The sequence below is a fragment of the Cyrtonyx montezumae genome, unplaced genomic scaffold (genome assembly GCF_038088225.1).
Source record: "Cyrtonyx montezumae isolate F1298 unplaced genomic scaffold, pur_monq_1.0 scaffold_0, whole genome shotgun sequence".
NCBI lineage: Eukaryota > Metazoa > Chordata > Aves > Galliformes > Odontophoridae > Cyrtonyx > Cyrtonyx montezumae.
In genome coordinates, this window is record NW_027071824.1 from 8,397,050 (window position 1) to 8,424,841 (window position 27,792).

The following is a 27,792-nucleotide window of genomic DNA, read 5'->3' on the forward strand; positions in this document are numbered from 1 at the left end:
CACAACCTGGACATTTAGCAATAACAACCAGTGTTAGACAAGACAAAAAGTAACCCTAAGTCATTACAAAGACTACCATGATATTTTATTGAAGTCTTGCACTGTGCGTAAGCATACAAGTAATGAAAAAAACAAAGAGCAGCATGCATGTTTTCTACATTATTTGACCATTTTGCAGGAAGTTAAAAAACAGCCACTAGCACCACCATTAAGACAAATGCCATAATAAGCAAGTCTCAAGAGAAAATTTCATTTGAACGAGAACCACCTCAAAACAGCTCTGTAGCATAAAAGAGCTTCAGTATAAGTTTAGAGGTTAAGAAGAAATAACTCAGATTGCTCTGGACCCTGGTAATAGCTATATACTGACCACTGTTACTGGAGTTAAAGAGTAATAAACTGTGGTTCCACAGAGGAAAATAGAAATGTACCATAAACCCTCATGCTATACGATACAGCTGATCACCATGTCCATTTTTTCTACAGTATTTTACTCATGAGAAATCTGAGACACAGAAGAAAATTGTCACATGACACTGAGCAGCACAAAGTGTAAACCAAACTCTGTAGCTGAAGTCAAATTACACAAGAGTTTCTACTAAAAGAATTCTTCCCTCTCTTCAACTTCACTCCTGAACCAAAATTCCTACTGTGAACACAGGAGTGAAAAAGATTGGGGAAAAGAGGGGTGAGAAAGGCCTCCCTGTAACTGATCAAGTAATCTTGTATAAAGAAGTATAATACATTTGAAAAGCCTTTTTTTCCAGGCCTCATGAAGACTGATTACCAAAAAGCCTTTTGCTGTTTGCAGAAGGTTGCTGGGTCTCTGCTGGCTTCCTGTCCTAGGTAGACGAGTTCACTGACTCTTCTGAGCAAGGAATGAGGTTTGGGTATGTGCGCTCATTTTCTTCTGTTTTCATTCATTTCCTGGCAGATACAGGAAGGGTTTTAGGAGCTTCCATCTTCATTTCATTCAGTATTACTGTCATCGTGTTACAATGCCCTGTCTTCTCTGAGACTCCAAAACAAGTGCATGCCCAGAAGAGGAGGTACACAGGGCCCATGGCAGTATAATCTATAAGCACAGCACAGAGGGTAGAGGCTGGATGTTTGGAATAATCCAGTTTCTATTTAGGCACCTAATGAAATACTTTCAGGAATGCAGCACTCAAATGCTTCCAGAGAACTTCACTAATGTGAAAGGCATGAAAGTCTCTTACCACGTCACTTGTGAACGCTGCCATCCATCACCAGTCCTTAGCCAAGTCTCACAGCAAAAGGGCAGAGGAGGGAAGAAGCAGGCAAGCCTGGCTTATTATTGGCTTGGTTATTTCAGACACACAATGTATTTTATTGCTGAATGTGTTCCAGTACAAGCTTCCTTATTCAGGTCTGACTAAGCAGTTGTGATTACGATGCATACAAGAGAAATTCCCCGGGCAGCACGGTGGAAGCTTAACTTCAGCCTGTGATGTCTGATCTTAATATAAGATGTCAAGGCACCACTATCTGAGACCGCTCGGCCTTTCAAAGACAAGCTTCAAAGCTGCACACAGATCTTGAATGAGATGCATAAAGACTCAGCAACTGGGACATTTTTGCCATGATTCCAGTAACATTTACAAGGAACAAACCATTACTGTGGACACTTGTCCCTACAAAAACAGCAACCTCTTCTTGTGCTTCAGCAGTGTAGTCAGGAAAGACAAAAAGCTTGTGACAAAGTATAAAAAATTACGAAATTTTAGAAATTCATTATTCATCAATTAACAGTATTTTTTAAAAAAAACCTCATTTTTCCCCCAAGAAAATGTATGTTTAAGAGTACACTTGCATATTACTGTTACTCAACGTCTTTCAGCAACATGCACAAAACAATAATAGAGGTGGCAGAGCACATCCAGTGCCATTTTAATACTACCAGGAACGCTGGGAAACAGTACAAACTTGTTACAAAACAATCATACTGACAATTTTGCATATCTATTAAGTTCTGTGAGGTAATGTTGACACTTCAAAAAGTCATGCCACTTCTGCACTGGTTGTTTTATTGCTGAATTAACTATTAATTCTGAATGTGGTGGTGTTTGTTTTGTTTTTAAACACTGCACCCCAACACATCTTAGTACTAAGAACAGGAGTTGTAGCCACCCCAAAGGTACCACCCAGCACAATGTCCAAATTCAGTTAATGCTCATATAGTGAAGCCCTATTTGTAGAAACTTGCATACAACAACTGGTGTTACATCCTACGTGATAGTGAAGGTTCTCTTCACTGATGCCTTTTCCATGAACTGAATGAGAATAAATACTGCCACCAAGAAAAATCCTCTTCATTCTACTTTCTAGGTAAAGCCTTTACTGTAAGTGTCCACAAGTTAATAAATAGTCCCATTCCTTTTTTCTTCCAATGGAGTGAGGGTAAAGTGCAGTGGGAAGCACCGGGAAAGCCCTCTGTCCAGCCTATGGCTTTGTTAGATGCGGAGCTGGTAGCCCACCTCGTTAAGTGTAGCCAGGTCTCCCTTCTTGTCCACCACTGCAGGCCTACAAGGAGAGGAGGGAAGAGCGATCTGGCACTGCCACACAGGAACAGAGAGCACCTGTAAAGCCAGGTACAGCTTACTTCAAACTAAGGCTGACTACATCTGTTTTTTCTCACTGCAAGCACAAGCGTGCTGAATTTCTTACACAAATGAGCATAACCTGAGCTACTCACGTAGGCTCCCACTAAAGCCTAGCACCATCAAAGAACAAGTTGTCCATCCTCTGGCTTTTATGTTGATTTGAAAACTTCTGAGAGTCAACAGGCAAGGTTTCTCAAGTGGTAACAGCTGTCTCAGCCTACTCCTTCCCCTTGCCTGAGTCTGCATGAATTTCTAGAGCCAGCCAAACAGAAAGCCTGAGATGAAGCCTTTACAAGAATCTAATAGATTGGTACTATCAAGCCATTCACTTCAGTTATCTCACTTAAACACAAGCTGTTGCTATATCCATAACTCCAAGCAAATGAAACTTCAAGACTGAGCAATCACAGTCTTTCCCTGTTTAGCATGCAACAGAAGAGGTCCTGCAGCATCATTCTTAAACCTAAAAAACCCTGGCAGTGTATGGAAGCATTTAATTTGATTGATAGTTTATTCCAGGCTCTCAGCTATTCTCACAGTAGAAAAGCAAACATGTCTCAGTTTGTAAGTGCTTAAGACAATTATAGAAGCAGAACCATCCAGGCTGGCTTTAATTAAAAAGAGGAAGAAAGAAAGGACACTGGAAACTTCATATAGCGCATCTCTAGCTGGTCTCAGACTCCTGCTCTCAGCACCAGTGCTGTACATCCCCACAGGATAAGACACAGGCTTTGGTTCAAAATACAACCATAGATAAAGCTGCAGTGCCTATCCTGCACTGGAAGAAACCCCAAGGGAACCCCATCCCTGCAAAAGAACCCAGCAGATGAGGTGTGTGTGGGGGGAGCAGGGCCTGCCCCGACTCTAATTACTCATGCCCTAAGCACGGAGCTCACAGTGATGACGTCTGAAGCACAGCATCGTGGACCAAGTATGAATTCACAAGTTAAAATGAAAGCCTGCTGTGAAATCATCTGCTGCTAAACTATCTGGAAGTTATCTTTAGAAAGTTAGCCTAATGCCTTTGTTAGCCACTTGAAAATAAATAAATAAGTGCTGAGACAGTAAGTCCGGGAGCCTATTTAAAAAGAGGCGATCATAAATGCGTGACTAATCTGGGTGACGTCTGGGCTTTCGCAGTTGTCAGCTTCCTGGCACGAAGCAGTGCAGCTCGAGCGCGGCTCTTCCGCATCTAAGGTCTGGAGTCTGCTGGTGGCTGTACAAGGCCTGGCAGCTCACTTCTGTCCATTTAGAGGTATCGCTCGCAGTCAGAGTCTGTTCCTCCCCACTCAGTGGCAGAAAAACAAATAGCTACGAAGCGTGAATGAAGCGGCCTGGGTTTTTAAACCATTAAAATCCAAAGTTTACAATGGAAGGGGTATTTATGCTTTGGCAAATAGAGAAAGGCTGGCTTCTTCCACAATCCCCTTAGCTGGATAGCAGCCCAATACCAGTGCTACTCACAGGAGATCCAACTTCTTTTGGAACGGTGATAGCTGAGCACCCCACACCACTGGGAGATCTCTTTCTAATACCTACATCTCAACGCCCCAAAACATGATCAAACTGCTTTCCTCCCTGTACAGGCCTTCTGCACCCCAAGATATGTTCTCCATCTCTCCCCAAATGTATTGTATAAAAACTGGGGGGAGATAAATAAATAAATGGTAGATCTCACACTTCCACACTGTCACAGTCATTCAGCATCCTGAGCTGAACCAAACAAGTGTCACCAGGGCTCCCAGCAACACCCTATGGAGGAGCCTTCAGGGAGCAGTAAGCAAGCAGCGCCAGGACAAGCAGCACTACTGGCCTGGGGAGCCTGTCAGGCATTAAAGACCCTGGTAGAGTTTTCCTATAGAGGCCAGTGTGTACACTGTGCACGCTGTCCAATAATAGTGACAGCACAGGAGTACTCACGATTTGTCTCTTCTGAATGGCCGTCTTGGAGGGCTGGCCTGCCTTCGGTGAGGGGACAGCGACTTACCCCGAGACCTCTCCTTCATGGGAGAATGGGCACTTGAGGGCTTCAGAATCTGTGGGAGATGGGGAGGGAATGGAAAGTGTTCCATGAGGGCAACAATTCATGAAAAAGATAAAGATTAAATGGAGGGCCTTACACAGTAGGACAGACAGCACACACAGAGCCCTCAGTCCCTTGATGTCCATTCAAACATTGCTAGGGTTATGAGGAACTCCATCGGCACTGCATGCATGCTCCAGGCCGTTTTTAAGACTCAATCCTTCAAGTAAGCCCCCTTGCAATGTAAGTGCTCTGAATTAAATGGCTCACACTCCAAACTGTCATCTTGCGGCTGACTTAGAGGAGGTAAAGACAGCATCAGGCACAGCCTTAACCCGTGTGGGCTGAAAGCCCTGAAGCATGCAGGGCTGAGGTCCTGGCCTTGAGGACAGGACAGGACAGCACGGCTTGGTACAAACATAGAGCTGGTGCTCTACCAGAAGCAAGCACTTCAGGAAGCTGCCCACCCACACGGACTTGAAGTAGAGCCCACTTCAAGTGGATTGCTCTCCAGATGGTATTAGAAGGGCATGAATAGAGAAGAAGGGGGAAAAAAAGCTTTATTACTATGCAACCAAGCATATTGCCTAAGACGATATCAGGATACAAGCTGGCATGGCATCCTATCTGTGCCACTGCCCTACATGCTGGCTCTCCTCAGAAGCCCTGTAGGAGATCACTTTGGCTTCAGCGCTTTTCACTGCTGCCTCCTTCCCCTGTGCCCCAGGCATGTGCCCAGCAGCACACACAAGGTGACAGAGCCAGCAGTGATGCTCGCTGGGCCCACCTGGCTGCAGCACGGCAGGAGGACACAGCCCTCTCTGTCCCGGTGGGAACCTCGGGGGACTCCCAGAGATGGACACGCACCAGAGGCAGAGCGAGGGCACCGCTCGCTCCTCCGCCCTACTTGGCAGCACAGGAGAGGGCTGTCCTGCTGCCACCAAGCAGCACTCCATCAGGGGGCAGGAAGGCTGCCTCAGCCCCTACCAAAAAAGGCACATGGCTGCCATGTATGAGCCATTCCTCAGCAGGGCAGGGTGTGGGAACCCAGAATAACTCGCATACCACTCCAAAAGAGCCAACCCCATACTTAGAAATGCACCTGCTCAGCTCCTGCTGCCAGCAGAAGGCTGGAGAGGCCCCAGCTCCCCTTGTGCCTTAGCTGTGACCGGCTCTTTGCCCACAGCCGTGCTGGCAGCATGCTCAGGGACACCCCTTGCCCCAAGGGCAGCCAAACCCTGCAGCCCTCTGGCAGCCAGCCCTCTCTCCCTGTGTTTCCCTCAGTCCTGCCAAGGGTTTGCTTTCCTTTCCTCCCAACCTCACCTACCTCGTGACTGCTTCAGGGTGGCGGGAAGCATGCCCTACATGGAGAAGTGACTCTCCTCAAAATGTGCTCGCATACCTCGGGGATTGCCATCATGCTCCTCTACAGACTTGCACCTCTCAGCAGATAGAGGAAAGGTCCGTTTCCTTGTACTGCAGGCATCCACCCCTATGTAATGCTGAACCTGCCTGACTTGGAGCTGTACAGCAACCCCACAGCTCCAGCCCCAACAGCCTCCTCTGGCCACCCTCATCCAGACCTAGGAAATGTGCAGAGAGCAATATGAGTGCTGGCTGCTCGATAAACAGAAAAGAGTGGGGGGCTCCAGTGTCTCCCAGGCTGAAGGAGAGATCCTGGAACTAAAACCAGGCACCAGACCTACCTTCATCCTCATATCCCTGGCAAACTTCTCCAGCTCCTTTCTGACTTCTGCGCGTGTCATTTTGGACACATTGAGGACCAGCTGTTTCCACTCAATGGGCTGAAAGCTGTGTGGCTCATGAGGGACATACAATCCGATTTTGACTTTTTTGACCGAATGCAAGTACTTTTTATAGGAGTCTTCAAATTCAAAGATGAGATCGCTCAGAGTTCGGTACGTCAGAGGTTTGTCCATTAGATCCGAGCGCCTGCTCATGCCCAGCGAGCCGTACCGGCCATTGCAGTAAATCCCAAGCACCACATGATGAAAATAGTTCCCTGAGAAGTGGGTTTTAAAGCTGATGGGGAATCGTTCCACGGAGGGCTGCCCATTTGTTAGGTATCTGTGCACAGTGAGTCAAGGCAACAGTGGGGTTAAGAAGGGAGCACCACATTACAGCTGTGAGACCTCCAACAGTTTTCACTGCAAACACAAGTGTATTCTCACTGTGCCACAGCAATGGTCAATACTACTAAAGCCTGTGTTACTGTGTGGAGGATAAGACACAATTGTTCAGGCAGGAAAGGGCCTGACTCTACCATGCCTGTGGGGGAGAACAGAAAAACAAAGCAACAATGACAGTGCTCAGTGCAGTATGCTGGAGGAGAGCATCTGCCCCAGATCCCTGGGAGCTCCTTCATCTGACACCAAAACCAAAAGGGAACCAATGACACTTGGTAGGACTCCAGCTGTTTATCCTCATTTTCACACATCTCTGCAGCCACTAAGCAGTACAAACATCAGAATCCTCTCTGGGGTTACAGATTTGGCTTTTCAACACAATCCTGTCTGGCCACTCCTCATACAAGACCGCTTTTGTACATGTAACACATTGCTGAGATAAAGACAAGCTCCTGGGTTGACAGTTAACTGTTTCCAGATGAGCACAGACACACAGGGCTGGGAGCAAACCCTTCAAAAAAAAAAACAGAATTTGTCCCTGAACTGCTGGCCACCCATAAATGCACCAGGGGAAGAGGCTGAGGGCCAAGCTTTCTGACAGTAATATGGCATCTCAGATGGGAGCTGCGTGCTGGCCCAAGTGGTTTCCTTAGGACATCAGTGACCCTCGCAGAGGGGAAAGGAAAGAGATTCCTTCAAACAAGCAGGTCCAGATCATTGCCAAGTCTGTGAGGCTCCCTGCTGCTAACCCTGGACAGCTGAGCCCCAGCTCCAGGCGCTGAGGCCCACGGGGCTTCCTGGGCACAGGCAGGGCAGGTGCAGTGATGAGGAACAGCTGCAGCACACTTCAGCACACTTGGGGTACACCATCCACCCAACACTTGCTGGATTTCACATACTCAAAACATTTTTGCCGCACTCGGAATCAGGCCCAGTGCTATTGCGACAACCAGAAAACTCATCCCACTGTCGTCTCATTTAGGTCACCTTGCTCCAGGCCTTAAAAGGAGCACCGTGCATCTATCAAAGTCACCTTACAGTAACTTGTCCTACAGCCAGTTTCTTACAGAAGCCCATTGTATTTATCAATCTGTATAACTGAAAAAGCAGTATCTTTTTTTAACACCTACGAAGCGTTCAAACATCGCCACTATTTTCCCTTCATTATTAAAGGGTTTTCTCTCGCTCCCCCGCGCCCTTCTATTGAGCCCACACAAAGCGTGGCGGCCGCCTGCCACACATACACACTTCCGCCACCAGGCCTTGCAGAAGTTGCAATATAATCTCATTAAACGCTGGGTAGAAGTAAAAGGCCCCTTTGAGGATGGAAATTACCTGCCATCAAACAACCCAGCAACAACTGCTGTGGAAATTAACCTTTAGGTACAGGTTGCTTCTGCCGAGGGACTGCTTAATGAGAGTCCCCACCCGAGATGAAATACACAGCAACCGGGCCTCCCCTCCGCCCGCATGTCATTATTAGTTCCTTTCCTTTCTGCTTGCTCAAGAAGAGCTGTATTGTAGCAAACAAAAGGCAATGACACGCTGACACCACGGCTGCAATCACATTTCTGAGCTGGGCCTGTAACTGCAGGAGGAGTGTCAGGGAGTAAATTACGCAGCACAATGCTGACACAGCACGGAGCAGGAGAGGGCACAGGCGGCTGTGAGGAAAGCTCGGTGCCCTCCAGATGCTGGTCCTGGTGTGAGTCAAAGCAGCTTCCCAGGGCCCAGCCATGGGGCTACACAGCCAAAAAGTCAGTACCAAGGGATGCTGGTCACCTCAGACATCATCCAGGAGGACTATTTGACACTTTCTGGGAAACTACCTCCTGCTCCCACACAGGAAACACGCAAGGACAACACCTGGAGCTCCACAAGGGGATGTAGTGATAGGACAAGGGGGAACGGCTTTAAACTAAGAGGGGAGATTAGATAGAAATTCTTGACCCAGAGAGCAGTGAGGCCCTGGCACGGCTGCCCAGAGAAGCTGTGGCACCCATCCCTGCATGCACTCAAGGCCAGGCTGGATGGGGGCCTGGGCAGCCTGAGCTGGAGGGGCAGCCCTGCCCACGGTTTGTGCTGCGTGGGCTTTGAGGTCCCTTCCAACCCAAACCATTCTTAGGTTCTGTGAACATGCTGAGCTAAGGCATGATCTGAGTCAGACTCCATTTTAAAACTGCAACAGGACTAGATTCTGGATGTTTGTTTGCTTTTTAAATCTATATACGTACATGATGACTCCAGCAATGCTTTACAGTCAGCTCTTCTGCATTTTAATTTATTCCTTGGTAAACTCTACTACCAAAAAAGTCCCACAGAAATCCCAGCATTCTTCCACCCTGTTACAGACCATTCCCTAAATAGGCGCTCCCCACTGAGGAACACAGCTCCCAGCCAGAAGAGGAACTCTTCATCCCCTTCATTTGCCAGGAACAAATTTAGAAAGGGTTTTCTCTATTGCTTTTTTTAATTTTTAAATACATAATCTGAGTGGGACCTTTCCACGTGCTTGCAGTGTGGCTCCAGGCTTTGGATGCTGACATTTCTGGAAATAGGCCTTAGCAGCTGATGCCATCTACGCAGCTGGCTTCCCATGGCTACCCGAGCTTGTGTTGCTTATGACCAGCAGCCTCCTGCAGCCGCTGGGAACCGTAGCCAGCTCAACAGGTGGTGAGGGGACAGGCCGTGGGGTGCCAGCCCACTGGTGCCCAAACCAAGGGAGTGACTGTCACGCACCACGTGACAGCAGGCAGGGAGGCTCAGACAGCAAGCACAGGCCAGGGCAGCCCAGTTCCAGGGAGGAGGGGCAGTGCAGCCTGGCTGGCTGGACACTGCTGCTCATGGGCACCTGCAGCTGATGCAGCACTGAAATCCCTGCTTTGTATGGCCCTGCTGACCGAGCATGGAGCCAGATCTCTAATGCCCAGGTGCAGCTTGAGATGATTAGTTCAAGGTTAGGCCACAAAGGTGAAAACGACAACGAGGTCTCTGAGCTCTTCCCAGCTATCAGAGGGGCTGCAGCTCTTCAGCAGGGCTCTCCCTGCCCCTATTCCAGTTAGAAAACAGGTCAGGCTACAGACGAGCTTGCAGAAAGCAAGGAAGGGATGTCAGTAGCTCAGGCACCCTGCACAGACAGCAGGAAGAAACTCTCCCCCTTTCCAAAGCACCCACTAACAGCCAGGAACTTGCCTGCAAGACAGGAGGGACTCCAGCAGTGATAAACATCACGCAATGATTAAATGGACAGGGTGTAAAGCCATCAAATCATCTCTCCTCCTGGGGCACCTCTGCTCTTCCCTGCTTAATGACATTATTAGACAGCTGGAGGTCTCATACACCACACAGGTCTGCTGGTTACCTCGCATGAACCAGGCCAGGGGCACTGCAGACAGTGGGAGTAAGTTAGATTCACCTGCCACAGACAGCACTCTGCAGAACCCTGAGGATCTGTACTCACCCTCCATTATTTTGTTTTCCACATTGTAATAAAGAATACAACGTGGATAGCATTCCCTTGGCACCTTTTGGTTTACTACTCCCTTTCCTGAGCACAAGTAGTTTTGATCCTTGCTTATAATAGATGTAGTGAACACACCATTACTCAGCTGATCTACAGCTGAACTGAGAAGCATCCTAGGGAGGGCAGCAGGAAGAATGCCTCTGGTTAGGCACTGCTGAGCAGCCCATGAAAGCAACAAGACACAAAGCAGTTCAGACAGCTACACAGAGGAGATCTGTGCAGCCTGCTGCAATCAATATAATACTGGAAGATCTGTGTGAGCTTTTGGTAATCTCACAGCAGCTGCTCCCTTGCTGTGTGCAGACAGAGTAGCTCAGTATTTTACTCACTGCCAGATAAAAATGCTTCAAAATACAGCGCAAAGGCAATTATGCAAAACTTAATTCTGCACCAGGAGGGACTGCTACAGTATTTTACAAGAAGTCACGCTGCAAAAGGCAATTGCACAAGCCAGCAAGCAACTCAATTAAATGACACCTTGCTAAGCCTCTCAGTGGGAGCTGGGCTGTCAATGGGGGCTCACACTGAGTGTCCACCGTCAGCAAAGCCAGGCTTTGCTCCTTTCAGTAGCCAAGCAACAGGACAAGGCCTGTCAGCGCACCAATCACAGCGGTACCCTGCTTCTGGAGGCAGAGAACCTGAGGTTAACACACACGCCCATCAGGATGCTCAGCTCAGGTGGATGTAATTCAGTGATGTGACACTCAGAAGAGGGAACAGAGGGCAGCAGCATCTCTCATTTGGAAGCCACCCAACCCTGGAAAGCAAACCACAGCTGCTGCCTAACCATGTACACACCCGGAGGGTCACACTGAAGATCAGTCTTGTAGCTGACAAAAAAAAAAAAAAATCAGCCAAGGACACATTACAGAGATCTGCCCCAGAAACACACCTGGCACACACCATGAGGCTCCGCAGGGACTCAGGCTTTGTAAGGACCATTTCCAAAGCACACACTCAGGTGGTCCATCTACTTGCCAGTGATATTGTGTGCCCACACCTCTCCTTTAATATAAAATCTAAATATTTTGGTGGTATCTTTTAGCTTCCTTTTAACAAACCTGTTCCTAGACAACCACCTCGGCAGGCAGCCTCTGTTCTTACACAATGGACTTCCAATGCAGGAACTGGAAATCAAAGGAAAAGACAGCCTTATCCCACTCTCCCCTCTAAGCCTTCTCAAGAGGTAATCTCAACAAAAAGTACTTTCAAAATGTTTATGGAATACTATCTTGAGACAGAAACACTCATTCAAGGCTTAAAAATCCAAATGGTATAATCCAGAGCTTCCAATTGTTTTACCCCACCAAGAAAATGAGATCAGACTTGAGGGAAGCAGGAAAAAAAAACCCAACTTTGGAGCCCTGACACATGGATAAGCATAACACGCCTGCAGACATTGGTGTCAGTGCAAGCCACCTGCTGCCACCAAGCCCTCAGGACTCGCAGCAGCACACAGTGCAACTCTCAGACACCCCTTTGCCAGCACCAGGCAATACAAGACATGGCAATTCCTTCTGCCACGAGAGGGGGCAGCAGCAGCAAGCAGAACGCAGCAGAGCCACGCCAGGGGCCGCTCTGCACTGGGCTTTGGTTTTCATTGCTAGAAATCAAAATTGATCAGTTGCAGTGAGGTATACCCAGTGTACAGCTGTACCTGTAGGCCTGCCTTGCAGCGTTTGGGGACAAGCAAGTTAGTTTATCAGTGAGAGAACAAGGGGGTCAGGAAGTGAATCAGTCTCCAAATGAAAATATCCTTGTTATTTTCTGAATTTGAGTAGGAAATAGCCATTATGTTAAGTAAAGCATGAACACTTAACCATAGCGTACACCTGTTTCAAAGCACAACTGTGGACTGAGAAACAAAAAAATGAACACAACTTTGGTACACAAACACAGTACAAAATCTATGTTTCTCATGTATTAACAAGCTCCAACAGCAACTGGCAAAAAATGATGAAAAAAAGGAGGGACTGAATGAACAGACACTTATGCGGGCACTGTGGGCCAGATCCTGATGTCACATGGATTTCTGGGGCAGGAGGCAAAGCCAGCACGGCCACAGGAACACAAGCTGATGTTTGTAACAGCACACAGTCTGCCATCTCCTTCTGCCACACCTCAACAGCTCACCAATCCACAGCACGGGCAGTCCCCGAGCTGCATACACTCACCTTTGGCTGTGCACATCTCAGACACACTCCAGGACAGCTGAAACATCCAAGAGTGCTGCAGAGTGAGAAGTGACGGACACATGAAAGGATACATCCCCAGGATGACTGCTTCAAGGCATTTGATAGGTAAGGACTCTCTGGTCATTTCTCTTGCTGTTTCCATCAACCTAGGATGGAGACAAAAAGCTTTTAGTCCGTATGGTTGGAACAAGGTTCTCTCATGCTCTGGGAAACAGACATTCCGATTTCTCATATCTGCAGGTGCTGGATGTGGTCTGAGGTTCCCAGGGAGCTCTGTCTGGGTCACTGCATGAGTCCTTGGGACTGGAGAATCCTCAGGGGATGCAGAGGACACAGCACCTTGTAAGTGGGTGACAGCTGTCTGTGGAAGTGCTGGAAGAACAGCAGGCTCCTTCATCGCACTGTGTCTGTAACCCCTAGGGCTGCCTGTTAGAAACTCCCCTGCACACCACAGTCCCCTCTGCACTGCAGAACATGCCTGCACTGAGCTGATCCCCTCAGCAATTATGTCCCTCTTTGAGCTGATGGCTATAGATGCAGGCTGAAATTTCAGGCATTTTTATCAAAGTCTGCTCTGCAGCACAGACATCTTACACCACTGCAAGCTGAGTTATCTCCCTGCTGCTCTCCATCTCCTCTGGGCTGCCCAAACACTGGATTTCTTATAGGAGTGCAGGAAGCAACACATCCCTGGGATCATGGCAAGCCCATGACATTTAGTTGCAATCTGGACTCTTCAAATAAAATTACCAGGAGAGATAAAAGTGATATTCAATAGCAGCAAGACGATGCTAAAAGCTGAAACAAAGGACGACTTCTATTTTGAAATCTCCGCTAACCCTCCCTGAAGAGAGCTTCATAAAAAGAGAAATATTTCTACCAGAGAAGACAAGAATATGCATCTCAAGCCATTAATCTATTTTCCCACTTCACCCATCTCATGCATTCTACACCTTGTATTCAGCATAAATGGCAGTGCAGCTTCCACTGCTATTACTGTCTGTCACAGGGATTCCAGGCTACAAATTATCTTTTCATTTGTAAACAACTGCTCTTTACGCACTGCCTGCCATACAGCGGGCTCAGCAGGGCCAGCCTGCCTCTGCCATGCTCACAATCAGCGACAGGAGCCCCAGCACCAAGCAGCAGGTCTGGCAGGGACATAGTGGAGCCCCTTCACACCCCGCAGCAATGCGAGGCAATTCCTGTGGCTGCTGGGCTTGGGGTCAGCACCTCATCACCGCACACAGCACCGGCTTTTGTAACAGCTGCCTGCACAAGCTCCCTGCCATCAAGTCAAGTTGTCAGCTTGGATATAACGTTAATGACTCCCCAGCCAAGGAGGGAGGCTTCAAAGTAATCGGCCTAAATGAGCAGCCAAATTAGCCTCGATATATCTGTCACTGCAATACTCATAGTATTTAAGTACTGAGTTCTATTTAACATATGCTCTGCTTGCAAGTACAGCCCTTCAAGATGCTACACAATTATTAAGATAGACTTAATTTGATCAGAAGAGGCATTTTGCTTGCTTTAAAAAAAAAAAAAGTCACATTGATATACCACGGCTGCCTACTCTGAGGCTAGCAGCTGCTCTCCCGTTCCTCTGCATAGCATCAGAGAATAATTCAGCCTGGCAGGGAGCATGGCAAGCCCTCCTGTCCATAGGCAGAACAAGCCCAGGTCTCGCCTCAGCATGGAGCAAGGGGGTGCTAGCACCCTTGTGAGTCCATGGAGCACAGAAACTAAGTCAGCTGAGGGCTAAACAGAGCCCTGAGGATCTCTGAATCCAGCAATTCCACCCTGCCACACCCAGTCCTGGGCAATGCTCAAAGCTTTTTCCTTCAAATTTGCAATAGAGGCCACAGAGTTTGTGGATGACCCAGTTCAATAACCACCAAGAGCCTTTCTGCCACTCTTAAGAAGCCTGAGCTGAACCATGGCCTCAAAAACTGCATTTGCATTGGAGACAGTCTTCAGAAAATCCCTAAGCCACCACTCTGCCCCAAGGTAGCATAAGCCAAACCCCAATCGCTCCTCACTGATAATTTTCCAACCTACTTTGAACTGTGTTCTCAAAGGCTCGGGAAGCCACCCGTAAATCCATCATATACTTAACCTCACATCTGAGAAGGTCCCCTAATGTTTAAACTAAATCTTTATTTTTGCAATTTAAATGAGAAGCTATTTCTGCTATCCATGGTGGACACGGAGACCATTTATTAACTCTCCTCTTGCAACATCTATACACACAAAAGGCTGTAATCTACCCTCTCCACTGCAAACATGACAAAGCAAACCCACATTTACTATTATTATTATAGCCCTCCCTCCCCCAACTTTGCTGTAAGTCATGTTTTCTAGACCTTGGGCAATGTTTCTTGCTTTCCTTTTGTTCTCTTTTCACTTGTAGCCCTTCACTTAACCCCACCACAGCAATACAAACACTCATTATCTTCTCAGTCCAACTATACTTTTGCACCAGCGCAGTGCACTGTTGGCTCTGCTGACTCACACTGAATGCTTTTAAAAATAAATACAAAATCAGATCCTTGTATCCAAAACCAGCCTCTCATTCTCCACTGTGCATCCTCACAGTTCAAGATTCCCAAAACTATTCACAGCAACTGTCCTTACTAAAATACCTCCTGTTTATTCCATTCCACCTCCTACTCTCCAGAAAAACCCTGAATCCCAGCTCAGTCTTGCAAAGCCTCGTCACTTTGTTTAGCTTGGAGTGCAAAGCACATTCATTAGCAAACAATTAGTTTTATCCACACTATTAATAAAACAAAATAATTGAGCTAGGACAGATTTTGCACACCTCAACTGACAGTCTCTGCTAGCCCAAGAACAAGCTATTGTCATCATGCCACTTTCTTATCGCAGCTTTTCATGATTGTCAGAATCGTTTTATTTAGGTTGGATGCCCCTACCTTATCTGGAAGCTACCAAAAGCCATACTGAAGTGATCACTTCTGCAACTTCTCCTGCACAAAAACCTTTACAATCTCATAGAGATAAAACGTGTCAAACTCATGCTGTGTGTTACTTACCACCTTAATATGTTCCAGACACTCAACTATTTGTGCTAGAGTTTTTTGTTTTTTGTTTTTCCTGAGATCACAGACGTTTCTACCTAAAACCTGCTAGGCAAGTATTTGTCCCAGACCACAGTTACACTACTGTCCACGATAAGCATCGCAAATGTGAACGGGCTTGCATGCTTCTCCCTCCAGGTCCAGTCCTTGGCAAAAGGACTTCTCCCACATGCTGAATATAGCAATGTTCTCTCTCTGTGTGAGCATGCAGATGTTCAAAAGCCTTCTGCAGCCTGTTGTTTGGGGGATGGGATGAGCCCATTTTCCTTTACAGCTCCATCAGGGTTTCTTAATAACATGGTGTGTTGAAGCAGTATTATGGTTTTTCTCCTCCCTATTATTTGGTTGCATAGTTCCCACGTGCCTGCTTCTATCACTCTCCTCTTGCCATCCATTATCTGCTACCACAGAATGGCTCCACCTTCACAGCTCAGAGGCAGCTCTCCAGTTTCTCAAAGCACCCAGAATCCATCGTTTTTCAATTCAGCTGGAGTTACAGTGACCAACTAGCCAACGAATGGAGGGAACAATGCAATACCACACCTACCAACACCATCCCCATTATTTTGTGCAGAACAGAAATGCTTGCTCCACAGTGTGCTTCATGTCTGTATCCTAGATCAGAAGCTTGCAGAGGGTTTTTATTGCTCATTGTACAGCCAGTAATAAAAGTATCTTAGCACTGAATTAACATTTATAGACATTACTAGATTCCTGGAAATACATTTTGCTTTTCTGAAGCTCTTACTCAGTCCATGTTTGGCAGCTTTAAAAAGTGACAACTAAAGAATAACTGATTTTTAAATCAGAATTGCACAAACAGAAGTGGTAATGTAAATTCTGCCAGCATAATCCTGTATAGAAAAAAGAAAACCCGTCCTATTGGTAAGTGCCTGAAACACACATATCCCAGCTGCGCTCTCACACCTACCACGTATCAGCAGAGCAGAACTCCACTGAGTGTCCTTTACTTACCCAATTTGAAAGGGCACACCACAAAGCCTTAACCAAGGGCATTGCCCTGGATCAAGACATTCACACTATTCCCGTACATCTCGCTTCTGTACAAACCCAGGCAAGCTAAGATACAGTTTCAAATACACGTTGCCAATACCATAGGAACAAGACACAGTTTTCAGGGTCACATCTCAACCACCCCAGCTTACAAAGCCATACCAGTGCAATCTAACATTTTCAGAAGCGTCATCTGAGTCTAGACAAATTCACAGGGCGTCAGGCAGTCTAGATTCAAGTTGCTAACTGACTTTTTCATAGAAGAGATTATAAAGACAGAGTTGTATCAAGCCTGCATTGCTTTATGTTACATGTTCCTACGGATAATTTATGCTCTCCTTCCTAAGCCCAACCAGGCATTTTTATTCACTCATGTATCGCTCCGACGCTGACAGTAAATCTCCATAATAGTCCTCCCTCAATAACAGAAATATTCATTAATATGCTCCAGCTGCTTTAGGACACTTTCATGTGAATTTATGAATATTCATGGTTTCTACCTAGCATTCAACTTCTCTGTGTCCAGCCACCACTCTCATGAAGACAGGCCAACCGAGATCTCATAATACTTTCACTAGCCTGAGCCTTCATAATAGGAAATAAACAATATGTTCAGCATCAATAAATCATGACTCGGCTTCCAAGAGTTGGTAGAAATGGATAGTGCAGCATCTTGCCAGATTCACTTGCAAATACAAACCTCGCTTTGTCAGCAGGCTCCCGCATTATTTCAAAAGCAAGTGAGGGATCCTACGCACATCGTGTGCCGGGGCTAGTCCTGTCCATTAGGTCAAGGAGCAAACCAGGGCAGGCTTAGCAGCTAGCCCTGTGCAAATCCGAGGGAAGAGAGAGGAAGACAACAGTGCCTGGCAAGCCAGCCCCTAGTGGCCAGACCTCTCCCAGGGGCCCTCACTGTCTGTCTCCAGAAATCTCATCACCACAGAATAGATTATTCAGAAGTCATTGCAACAAGGAGAGAAGCCAAACAGAGTACCCAAGCCACAAACATTAAGGGCAGATAAAGTGAGGAAATGAGACCACTCAGAAGATCAAAAGCCTGGATTAAGTCTCCACACTGATTCACTTTAAGGAAAAAGCACTGTCCTCATCAGCCAGACTTTCATCAAGACCAGGAGAACACAGACCTGTCTAGTAGGGAGTTCATCTCATCCTCCGCTTCCTTGGATAAAAGTAATGGGACAACTTTAAAAATGAGTGACCAGCCTGAAAACTGGTTTAAGTGTCTATAAACCCTTTCATCATTTAAATAACAAGATTTCTTCTAAACAAGTTCCACCAGTACAGTAAAATTACATAGAGAAATTAAGTGGGAAAGATTGCTGTCAGCAAGATGAAAACTTGAAGTCTGGAGCTCTGATGGGAAGAGGAATTTACAGCAACACACTACTAGAGACAGACAGCTGAGGAGAGCTAGACAGAATGGCCTACAGGAGTCATTTCACTCTGCTCATCTAAATTTTGGCCTATAAAAAAGGCACAAAGTCGTCAACAGGACCTCCCACCCCAACCCAAGTTACTGGGTCCTTTCAAACAACTGTCATAATTCTGATACAGCTCTTTCATGCAGTGAGGTCCCAACTGTCTTGCCACACTTGTTCACACATGCTCACATTCATATTGCATAATACAGTGTCATCCACATGAGGTGGAAGGAATGACAAGACGAACAGCAAAGGGGGAACCAAGACCACGACTTGAGCTATTCAAAGGTGAAATAACTGAGCCCAAGACAACGTCAAGATTTCTGCAGCATCACACGCAGTTGATCTCTTCCTACTATCAGCAACAGCATAACAGTGCAAACCAGAATATCAAGACTTACATAGTTTCCATAAAAACAGCCCGGCCCTCCCATCCCAACACCAATAAACAAGAAATGAATTTTTCCAACCCTGCATATTCAAGCTTGGCCAGCTACAGCATGGCTACTGAGCAAGTTCAGCCCTTCCCCTTGCTGGCTTGCTACAGGTCCTTGTGCCAGAAGGCAGCAACCTGGGACCCTCCTTGCAAAGGCAGTGACACACCACTACGTTGCTCTGCATCAGCTGAGTGCCTACAGTATTTTGGGCATATACATACACATATAATATACAGGGCAGCATACCACCTCCAGAGACACTTACCCACTTAGAGGTCTGTTTTTTCTGATCTCGAAGAACTGAGTTCCTGTGTGATTGTATCTGAATTTTGCATGTTAAGGAAAGCAACTTAAACAGACAAACAAAATCACAATGCTCAAATTATGTTACATCACAGAGATGAAACCCTGGCACGAGAAATAAGACAATTACATCTTTTACTCATCTTTCTGTGACATGATCAATCAGCATTAGACGGAGAACCAAGCAAAAAGGTCACCTGTCTAATATGATACACTTGGCACTTGGGAGTCGTGAATCCCCTTTTCCTCTAGCTCCCATTTGCCATTGGGTTACATTAGCTCTTGAAAAAGTCTCCCCTTCGAGCAAGAGCCCAAACCAACCAACATCATTCATCGTTGCAAAGAACTAATTTCCTTTGTAAGTTTTAACTCACTCAGCCTGTAAATCGGCCGCATGGAGATATTTACACTTATTTACACTTAGGAAATTTAAATCATTCTCTAAAACACAAAACGCACTTAAAATGGAACTAGTCAGCTAAGCACAACTCAAGAACGAAAGTTAACATCATGAACACGTGAGAGATCATTACAAAGGATGCCAGAGGACAGCCACCCACCAACCAAACCTCAGCACAGTACAACTATCACAGCTGCCAGCTGCGTGACCATAGCTATACAAATCTTCAACTTACATTGGGATGTTCAGAACTGACTTCGGTTAGAGTTCAGAGTTCTCCACAGAAAAAGAAAAAAACCCACAACTTTCCTACCCTCCCCCCTTTGAATTTTAATTCATGAGGCCCACTCAGAGTTCTTTGAAAACATACAGCCTCCCTCAGCCCTTAAAGGAAGCCAGGATGCTGCTCCCCAGTCCCTGCACACTTTGAAGCTTTTTTGAACGCAGAGCCAAACCCGATCTCTGTGACTTGTTCCTGCTCCATGGCAAAGTGCAGCATTTCAAAGCCACAGGAGGAAAAAAAGTGTTTTTCTTTTAAGCTGTGTGACATGGACTCCCTTCCAGTGGGCAGAGAGAGCTGCAAGGGGGCCTGCACAGCAGTGCCTGCCCTGCAGCTGCTGCCTGGGCTTTGATCCCAACCTCTGTCCTGCTATTTTTGGATGCTCCTCCAGCTGCCACCCAGATCCCTTCCTAATCCTTACCAGGACTTCACATTCGTTCCTCATCTTCACTGCTTCCCCCAGCGCACGCACACAGACACACACAAAGAGAGAGTTTAAAGAAAAAGCAAACAAAGAGCAGCCAAGCCAGCATCCGGCCAGCAGCTGCTTCCCCAGCATTATCTGTCAGGGTGCAGAAGGGCTGGCTATCAGGCACAGGGCAGTGACAGAGCAGCAGGGAGGCTGGGTTGATGTGTGCCGCTCCGATGAAACCCAAAAACAGTTGGGACATTTGTAAAGGACCTTCCTTGTTAACAGCCATCCCAGGGCAGGCTGCAGGGCTGGAAGGCAGACACATGCTCCAAGACCTCCCTCCTTCCCACAGCTCCTGCTTTGCTGTGGCTTACTAAACGTTTCAGAAAAGGCTGAAGAAGCCTGTAGCAGTGCTGAGAGGTGTCCCTTCACCCCCAATGCTCCGCAGCCCTTCTGACTGGCTCCAGCAAACCCTGCCAACCCCTGAGGCCGTGCTCCATGCCGGACACATGTCAGCCTTCTCTGCAAGAGCACACGCTGTGCAGAGGATACTGCAGCATCTTCATGTAGGACTGTATTGCCTGCAGCCATTCCGGGATGGACATGGAGAGCTTGTAGTTGGGCACTGGCGGCACCGAGGGCTGGACACAGGGAGAAGAGAAAGAGATCAGACAGCTATCACTCCCCACAGGAGGCTGAGTTACTCAGACAGAGGCATGCACTTAATGCCGTGCAGCATCACAGCACACAGCTCCCACCTGAGTGAACTTGGGCACAGGACAAAGCCACCCCATTTGTGACAAGGGACTGCCCACACCACGCAGCTCAGGGACAGGACAGGCCCCGTGTCTGTGCAGTCTGTACATATAGGCTTCCCACACAAACACAATCCTAGCACTTGCCAGGCAGGGATCAGTGGGGCCAAAAGGCCATCTGAGGGGACCAGATAGCCAATGATATTAAGACACTTAGAGACAGAGACTGTACCATAACAGGATTTTTTCAGAAATCCCCTAAGGCATCTGCTGGTGCCAAAGCACCATTAGAAGCCTGGCCTTCAATCCACATCTAATCCCCACAGCTATGTGGCTCCTCAGCCCGCAGCCACACATGGAAGGGGCAGCTCCTTGTCATCACCCAGCTAGTGCAGGGGCAAGGCATCGAAACAAATAGGTCAGCACCTATTAAAACAGGCAGTGCCTCCATCACATGGACCTGGCTGCCCAGGCTCCCACCTCTGCTCTGAGCAAGCTGCTCAGTGTCTGCTTTGTGACAAGCACCTCCCAAGGAGACCAGCACCCACATTCAGCTCGCTACTACTGTCAGACAGTACACAGGCCTCGGAAAAGGGAAAGGAAAAGACTCACACTACTGACACACAAAAATCTGTTTTAAATGGGAAGCAAACAGATGGCTGCGGCTCCAGTGTGCTGCTGGCACCCTCAGTGCAGCAAGAGAGATGGCAACCACACAGACAAGTCTGCTGCCACAACTCACGAGTGGGGACTGTGAGTGTTTCTTAGTACAAATTTCCAGGCATATGCTCCTCATTAGATGTAGTTCTTCAGTTACACAAGTTCCTTCTACCCCCAACTCCTTTGGCTTGGATGGACCACTGAGGCAGGGCTCAAGTTTCAGGAGCAGAAATAGTTAAAAAATAATAACTAAAAAAAAAAAGTGAATGAAGGTTTCAATATGTAACAACTGCTGCTCTTGCTCCCATGCAGACTCTCCTGTGAAATAACAGCCCGCCTGCGCGTGCACAGCACACCAAGGCAGCAGGGTGGCCCTCACCCAAACTACAGGAGCTGGACTGCTGGAGAGCCTTTAAGCCCCCAGCTGCGGGGGGACAGGATGGGTGCTGGGACACAAGGCCTTGCTGCACATAGTGCAGGCATCCAACCAGGGCTGGGCTGGGCCAAGACCTGAGATTTTGGTGCCAAAACCTTCTGTGTCAATATCTTCCACACATGTGTGTGAGGTACACGTAGAACAATATCACTAGAGCACTGTGAGAGCTTGCAGCATGAATGACTCTGGACTGCTCTGCATCTTGGGCCAGTTCCAGGCACAAACGTGGCAATGCAGGCACCAGGCCCACGCTGGTCACCCTGCAGCCAGGCAAGCTGATCTGGGCCAGCTGTGTCCTGGGTTTGTGGGCAGAGCTCCACCTGCCCAGAGCCCAGTCCCTGCAGGTTTTTGAGCACCTGCAGCTCCTCATAATGCTACTGGAAGCACAAAGGACCCAGCACACACCAGGCGCCCTACGCTCTCAGGGTTGGTATGAAAAATACCACAGCTCCCAGCACCCTATAACCACAGGTCCATCCCTGGTTTCCAGAAGCACCCACAGACATGGGGCACAGGCAGTGGCAAAAAGCGAGGGGGGTACAGGGCTGCAGCATCTGCCCTTACCCTTGTCTAACCGCAGGGAGCCCCTTCCATTCCTCCTGTCGCATTTTACACTGGGCTCAGGCCAGGGCTGTCATTCTGTCACGGCATTTGTTGCCTTGCATTGTTCCACTCCTCAAAGCACAGCCCCTGCAGAGGGCCGGTCCCAGCCCGGCAGCGGGCAGCAGCCAGCCAGCGCTGCGCGTGCAAGCGGGATGTCAGGGCTGCCGAGAAGAGACGCAGGCAGCGCTGCGGATCGCGCGTTAACAAAGTAAGCGGGATTCAGGAGCAGAGCGGTGGGAGGCGGCGACCCTGCATCGCTATTTCTGAGTGGTACGTCCACAGCCAGCGAAACCACTGCAACGCGACTGCTGACCCGAACAGCGCGGCGGAGACAGCGACCGCGCCGTGCCCGTGAACGCCAGGGGTCGGCTCGCCGCGGGCAGCCCCGTGCAGCTGCCTCCTCCCGCCCCACCGCGCCCCGTTAGGAGCAGGAGGCCGCCGCGCGCAGAGCGAGCGCTCCGTTACCCACCGCGGACAAAGCCGACGGACTCCCGCCTAGGGCTCGTCATGCATTACGGTCTGCGCGCACCATCCCACCGGCCCAGGCCCCGCGCCGCGCCCGGCACCCACCCCCTCCCACCACCGGGCGCCGAGAGCGGCTCAGCGGCATCGGGTCGCGGGAGGGACGCCCCGCAGCCTTACCCGGGCCAGGCAGGCGGCGCTGCGGATGGCGGCGGCCACGGCGCTGCCGTCGGGGTGCACCCGCTCCACGTGCCCCCACATCCGCTCCCAGGTCTGCCCGTCCAGCGGGAAGCCGCTCTTGTTGACGAGGAACAGCACCCCGCCGTCCCGCTGCTCCTCCTCCTCCGAGCCGCCGCCGCTGCCCGCCGCCCGCGGCTGAGCGCTCCGGGAGCGGCCCCCGCCCTTGGCCGCAGCCGATACGCGGCGGGGGCCGCCGCCGCCGCCGCCCGCCGCGCCCGTCATGGTCCCACAGCCATGTCCCGGGCGGGAGGTGACCGGAGACCCCCGCCTTCCTCCGTCAATAGAGATGGGTATAGACGCGCGTTTGCGCGCGCCGAAGCCCCGGCTCTAACGGCAGATGCCCGCCCCCCGCACGGCACCCCGAGTCCCGCGGCCCGGGCGCCCCGGACCGGCCCCGGCCGCGCCGCGGGCTCGCCGCTCCATGCCGCCCCGCCGTTACCACGCTGCGGGCCGGCCGCCCGCCTTCGACGCGCTTCTATTGGCGGCCGCAACAAAGAGGGGCGGGGCTAGAAGGCGGGCGGAGAAACAATTGGCGGAGGCGCTGCCGCGACGATGGCGCCCCCCGGCGGTCCGGGTACTGTGCCAGGCCGTCACTCCGCGCCACGATCTGCCTGACCCCGCGGCCATTCAGAGAGCCGTGCCCAGCCCCACATAGCCCCCCTGACTAGCTGCCTAAGAACAGAAATCCCACGTGTAAATGAGCCCAGTAGGTAGCACTAAGTGAGCAAAGAGAGCTGTGCCCTCAGCCACACTGAGGCTGGGATCAGCCCTATCCGCTCCATGACGGCTCAGCAGCACCAGGTGTACACCACTAACGGTACCCCGCGGGAGCCGGCGGCCCCGGGAGCGTCTCGGATGTTGGCTGGCGTCAGGGAGGCTGGAGAAAGGCTCTGTCAGTCAGAGCCAAACGAGGCTCTGCCTGCCAGGGCACCCATGGCTTGGAACATCTCAGAGGGCACTGTGGTCCTCTCTTCAAAGAACAGGGCTGAGCTTAACCTATGATCTTCTTCCTAACACAGAGCTTGGTGCCACTGCAGCTGTTTTCTGGGTCAAATGAACTAATTTGATCATTAAGTCATGCAAGAAGGTTCTAACCTTCATTATTTCCAATTGCAGACTCATTCACACGCAGAAGGCCCTGCAGTGCAATTACACAACCAACGGAGGGGAAATTAATGGCTTTTAATTGCACCGTAGCAGCAAGATGATGTTAGCATTGGCACTGCTTTCAAGAAGCTTTCTCCACAAGTGTGCAAGGAGACCCAAACTAAGAAAACAGGGATCTGCTCTCTCTGCTGAGACCAACATGGACCCCTGTTGCCTGCTGTCCCCACAAAGCCCATTGTGATTGCTGGGTGAGGAGTGGTCTGGCACTGGCACAAGCTGCCCAGGGAGGTGGTGGAGTCACCATCCGCAGAGGTGTTCAAGAAATATTTAGATATTGCATTAAGGGACAGGGTTTAATGGGGAAATATTGGTGGTACGTGGACAACTGGACTATATAATCTTTGAAATGTTTCCCAAACTTGGTGATCGAATGGAAACAACAGAATGTGGGTCTGGAAAATATGCCTGATGTAACTGCACGATGGATGTGCAAACTTCAGTCCATTTCCTGAAAAAAAAACATGGTGACCTCATTTGGTGCCTGGAAAGGAAAATAAAACTCATTTGTTCGGGCTTTTTGTCCTGACCTGGAAATCACGCTGGAATCAGATTTGCTTAGTAATGAACCGCAAGGTTAAATGGTGATAAGGATGTCACCATGGTAATATGTTAATGGCAAGTTTGCAGGAGTGGCTTGTGTAACCACTGAGAGTCATTGATTTATACATAAAGTTCGTAAAAGCTGGGAAAACAAAAATGTAAAGTAGACTTTAAAACAACAAAGCAAGTTCTGAAAGGAAGGCTTGAGGGTGTGCTGCTTTGAAATGCTCCCCAGACTCACCCTTTCTTGAAACTTTTAACTGTTTTGCACTGCTCTAGGACAAGAGCTTCAGCTTTAGCAATGAAGAACATCAGCAATGCCTTTTGATTTTTGCCTGAGCAGGTCCAGGACCTCTTGCACTAATTCTACCACAACACATCATTAGTGCTAATTTAGTTGGATTTGTTTAATGGGGCTCCACTTGATCTCAGTCTCAAGGTTTCCATCACAGGAAACCAAAGTGGTAGGAAAAGCCGATACATCAGGACTAGCATGTAGATCCACCCCTGTGTGCTCCCCAAAATCTCTCCTAGCCCTGCTGACAGCAACACAGCCCTGCCCACTCTGTCCCCATCACGGCCACTTTGCTGACTGACAGCTAGTAGTACCAGGTACAGTGGAGATCTCTGCTACTGAGCAGCACCCCAGCACATGCTGGCCAGCCTGCCTTGCAATTTGTTGTGAAGGACTCACTTCCCAGCATATCACATGGTTCATTCTCTGCAACAAGATCTTTTTGTGAAAAACAAGGAAACACTATGGTAACCTTCCATGAATCTACACAAGCCATCTTCCTTGGACTGCTCGCTTCCCTTCATGACCTCCAGGCACAGGGTGAACCTGCTCACACCATCAGTTTGCTCAGGGGAACTCTGTAACAGCAGTACAGGTAGCAAAGAAAGGCAGCTGCTAAAAAAAGGATCTGCTCCTCTGACACAAGATTGCTTCTATCTCTTCAGCAGTTGGCAGCACCCCAGCCCTCGTAAGAAGGGAGCTGCAATGCTTGAGCAGAGGTGAGAGTTGGGACTGACTCCCTGCTAAGGTAAGCCTCTGTGTTTGAGTACTGAGTCATTGCTTTCTGCACCAGGAAAGGAGTGGATGCCGTGCAAACACTGCCTGCTCAAGATCAGGAGTACTTGAGAGTGGACTGAAAAAATGATCAAGTTTAGCAATAAAACTTGTCATAAGCCCAGCAGCCTCAAGCACTTGGACCGAGGTGCTTTGTGAAATCTGCAAAGAAAGAAATGCGTGATTCACTGTTCTCATTCCACAAACTGCCAAAAGATCACCGCAACACTGATGATTTCATCAAGCAACTTTTGATCTGGAGCAGCAACTTCAAACTCCATTGGTTGCCAGTGCTCCGCAGATTAAATCCCCCTCTCAAGAAAGCAATGACTGAACAGTAGACAGAACACTGCAGAAGTGCCTGCAGATGAGGGTCAAGTTCAAATGCTGTGGTCCACTTCAAAACACGGAGCTCTTAAAGGAAATACAGCCATTTGGAACAAAATGATTTTTTTCATTCATCAGTATTACATGCCATCATGTGAATCATTCTCATTTTGCAACTCTAGCAAGGTCCTCATAGCCCACGGCAGAGCAGATGAAGTATGTTGGAATAAAGTCACCCCAGGCTCTTTGCTTCCCAGAAGCTGCTGGATCTGTGCATCTCCACTGACGGCTGCCCAGGGTTGGGAGACTTTGTGAGGCTGAGCCTCTGTGGGCTCCTCTACCCTTCTGAAACTTTTTTTGAGCAGATACGAGAGGAAAAAGCACAGGAGCTTTAGGTTTCAAGCACTGGCCTCCAGATGAATTGTAGGCTTTTAGCAATAGGCCCCTAAGTGAATTTCAGCTGCACTCTGGGAGCACAAGATACACAAACTAAAGCGCATAGAGCTGCTTAATAAGCCAAGGGCAAACCATTCTCACCCCAGCAGGATGCTGCAGGTTTCTTCCTGCATCTGAACGCTGTTCTGAATTAACTGATTAATTATTCTGAGGAAACAAAGTTATTTTCCAGGGAACTAATGAAGAATATCAGTACATACAAGCATAGAAAGGGTACTGTAACATCTTAATGTCTTCTATCCTTGACACCAGATGGACAATTCAATTTGTAAAAGAATAAGGAACTCACATGTTGTCCCTATTCTACCTGATCCAGCAACTTTAGGACTTCCCCTTCTGATCAAAATCAGCACCCCAGAGGCTGAATACTGATGGTACCTGGCATTCAGCAGGCACTATCTCGCAAATCAGTAACGATGTCTAAACACTGCTCATACTTTGCCTACTTTTTACTGGGGTACAACTGCTGAAATACTTTGCTATACAAAGTCCAGGATATTATTGTTTTGACTTCTGAAAGATATTATCTAAGCAAAGATAGAAATATTGATTCAGAACAAGGTCAGATGAGGACAGTCCATTGCTGAAGGCAGCAGGGAGGAAATCCAGCAAGCTCTAAGAAGCCTTCTTAGCATAGGAAACAGCCAGAGTGTTTTGTTAATCGCACATTTTAACTGTGCAAAATCCAGTTTCTGGAAGTGTATTCCACTTGTTAATTTTGGATACATATGGCACCCCTCAGCTATAAAGGAAGGATTTTCTCTCAAGGGCTCTGAGTCACAGTCAGGATGCCTTCACATCTCCCACATACCTGGTGAGGCTTCTTTTCTTTCAAGAAAGACCAAGTCTGTGCTAAAGAATGAACTTCGAGGCAATAATAATTTGCTGTGTTTGTTCATTTCCAGCTGTGGCAATGTTTAAATTGCAACACCAAATGGGAATATAAGCCTACAGCTTTCATAGAGGTACTGTAAGAGGAATACAGTCCTAAGCAAATAAAACTAGAAGTTAGTAGCATTGACTTACCACACAAGGCTGGTGCACCTGGTGCTCTGCACAAACTGCAGCTTCCTTTAGGATTTAACTCTTATGAAAAAGTAGCTCGGAGCTGTGTGGAGAAGGAAGGTGAAAATTAAAATCATTTTCTTACAGCAGCTCTACTTTCTTTGAAGCTGG

General features: G+C 48.4%; 1 protein-coding gene across 2 annotated transcripts; it reads right to left on the reverse strand.

The window, feature by feature from the left end:
* Positions 1-8: 8 nt before the first annotated feature.
* VASH2 (vasohibin 2) lies at positions 9-27,714 on the reverse strand. 2 transcript variants are annotated; one of them, XM_065747012.1, is made up of 7 exons: positions 22,998-23,105; positions 20,454-20,542; positions 18,772-18,828; positions 12,584-12,658; positions 6,354-6,735; positions 4,545-4,660; positions 9-2,544 (listed from the first exon to the last, which is right to left on the reverse strand). In XM_065747012.1, exons 1-7 carry the CDS (start codon positions 23,076-23,078, stop codon positions 2,475-2,477), a joined length of 870 nt encoding a protein of 289 aa, XP_065603084.1. In that variant the 5' UTR covers positions 23,079-23,105; the 3' UTR covers positions 9-2,474. The 2 variants fall into 2 exon arrangements, with proteins under 2 accessions (XP_065603084.1, XP_065603147.1); XM_065747075.1 differs by lacking the exon at positions 22,998-23,105 and adding an exon at positions 27,643-27,714 and having other exon boundaries at positions 10-2,544.
* Positions 27,715-27,792: the final 78 nt, after the last annotated feature.

Bases quoted from the DNA above. Each gene is read 5' to 3' on its own strand.
- VASH2 (XM_065747012.1), bottom strand. From the start codon at position 23,078: ATGTGGGGGCACGTGGAGCGGGTGCACCCCGACGGCAGCGCCGTGGCC. The intron at 18,829-20,453 runs GTATCCTCTGCA...TGCAAAATTCAG, and splicing joins TCCTACATGAAGATGCTGCA to ATACAATCACACAGGAACTC. The intron at 12,659-18,771 runs GTAAGTGTCTCT...TCTCCATCCTAG, and splicing joins AAAAACAGACCTCTAAGTGG to GTTGATGGAAACAGCAAGAG.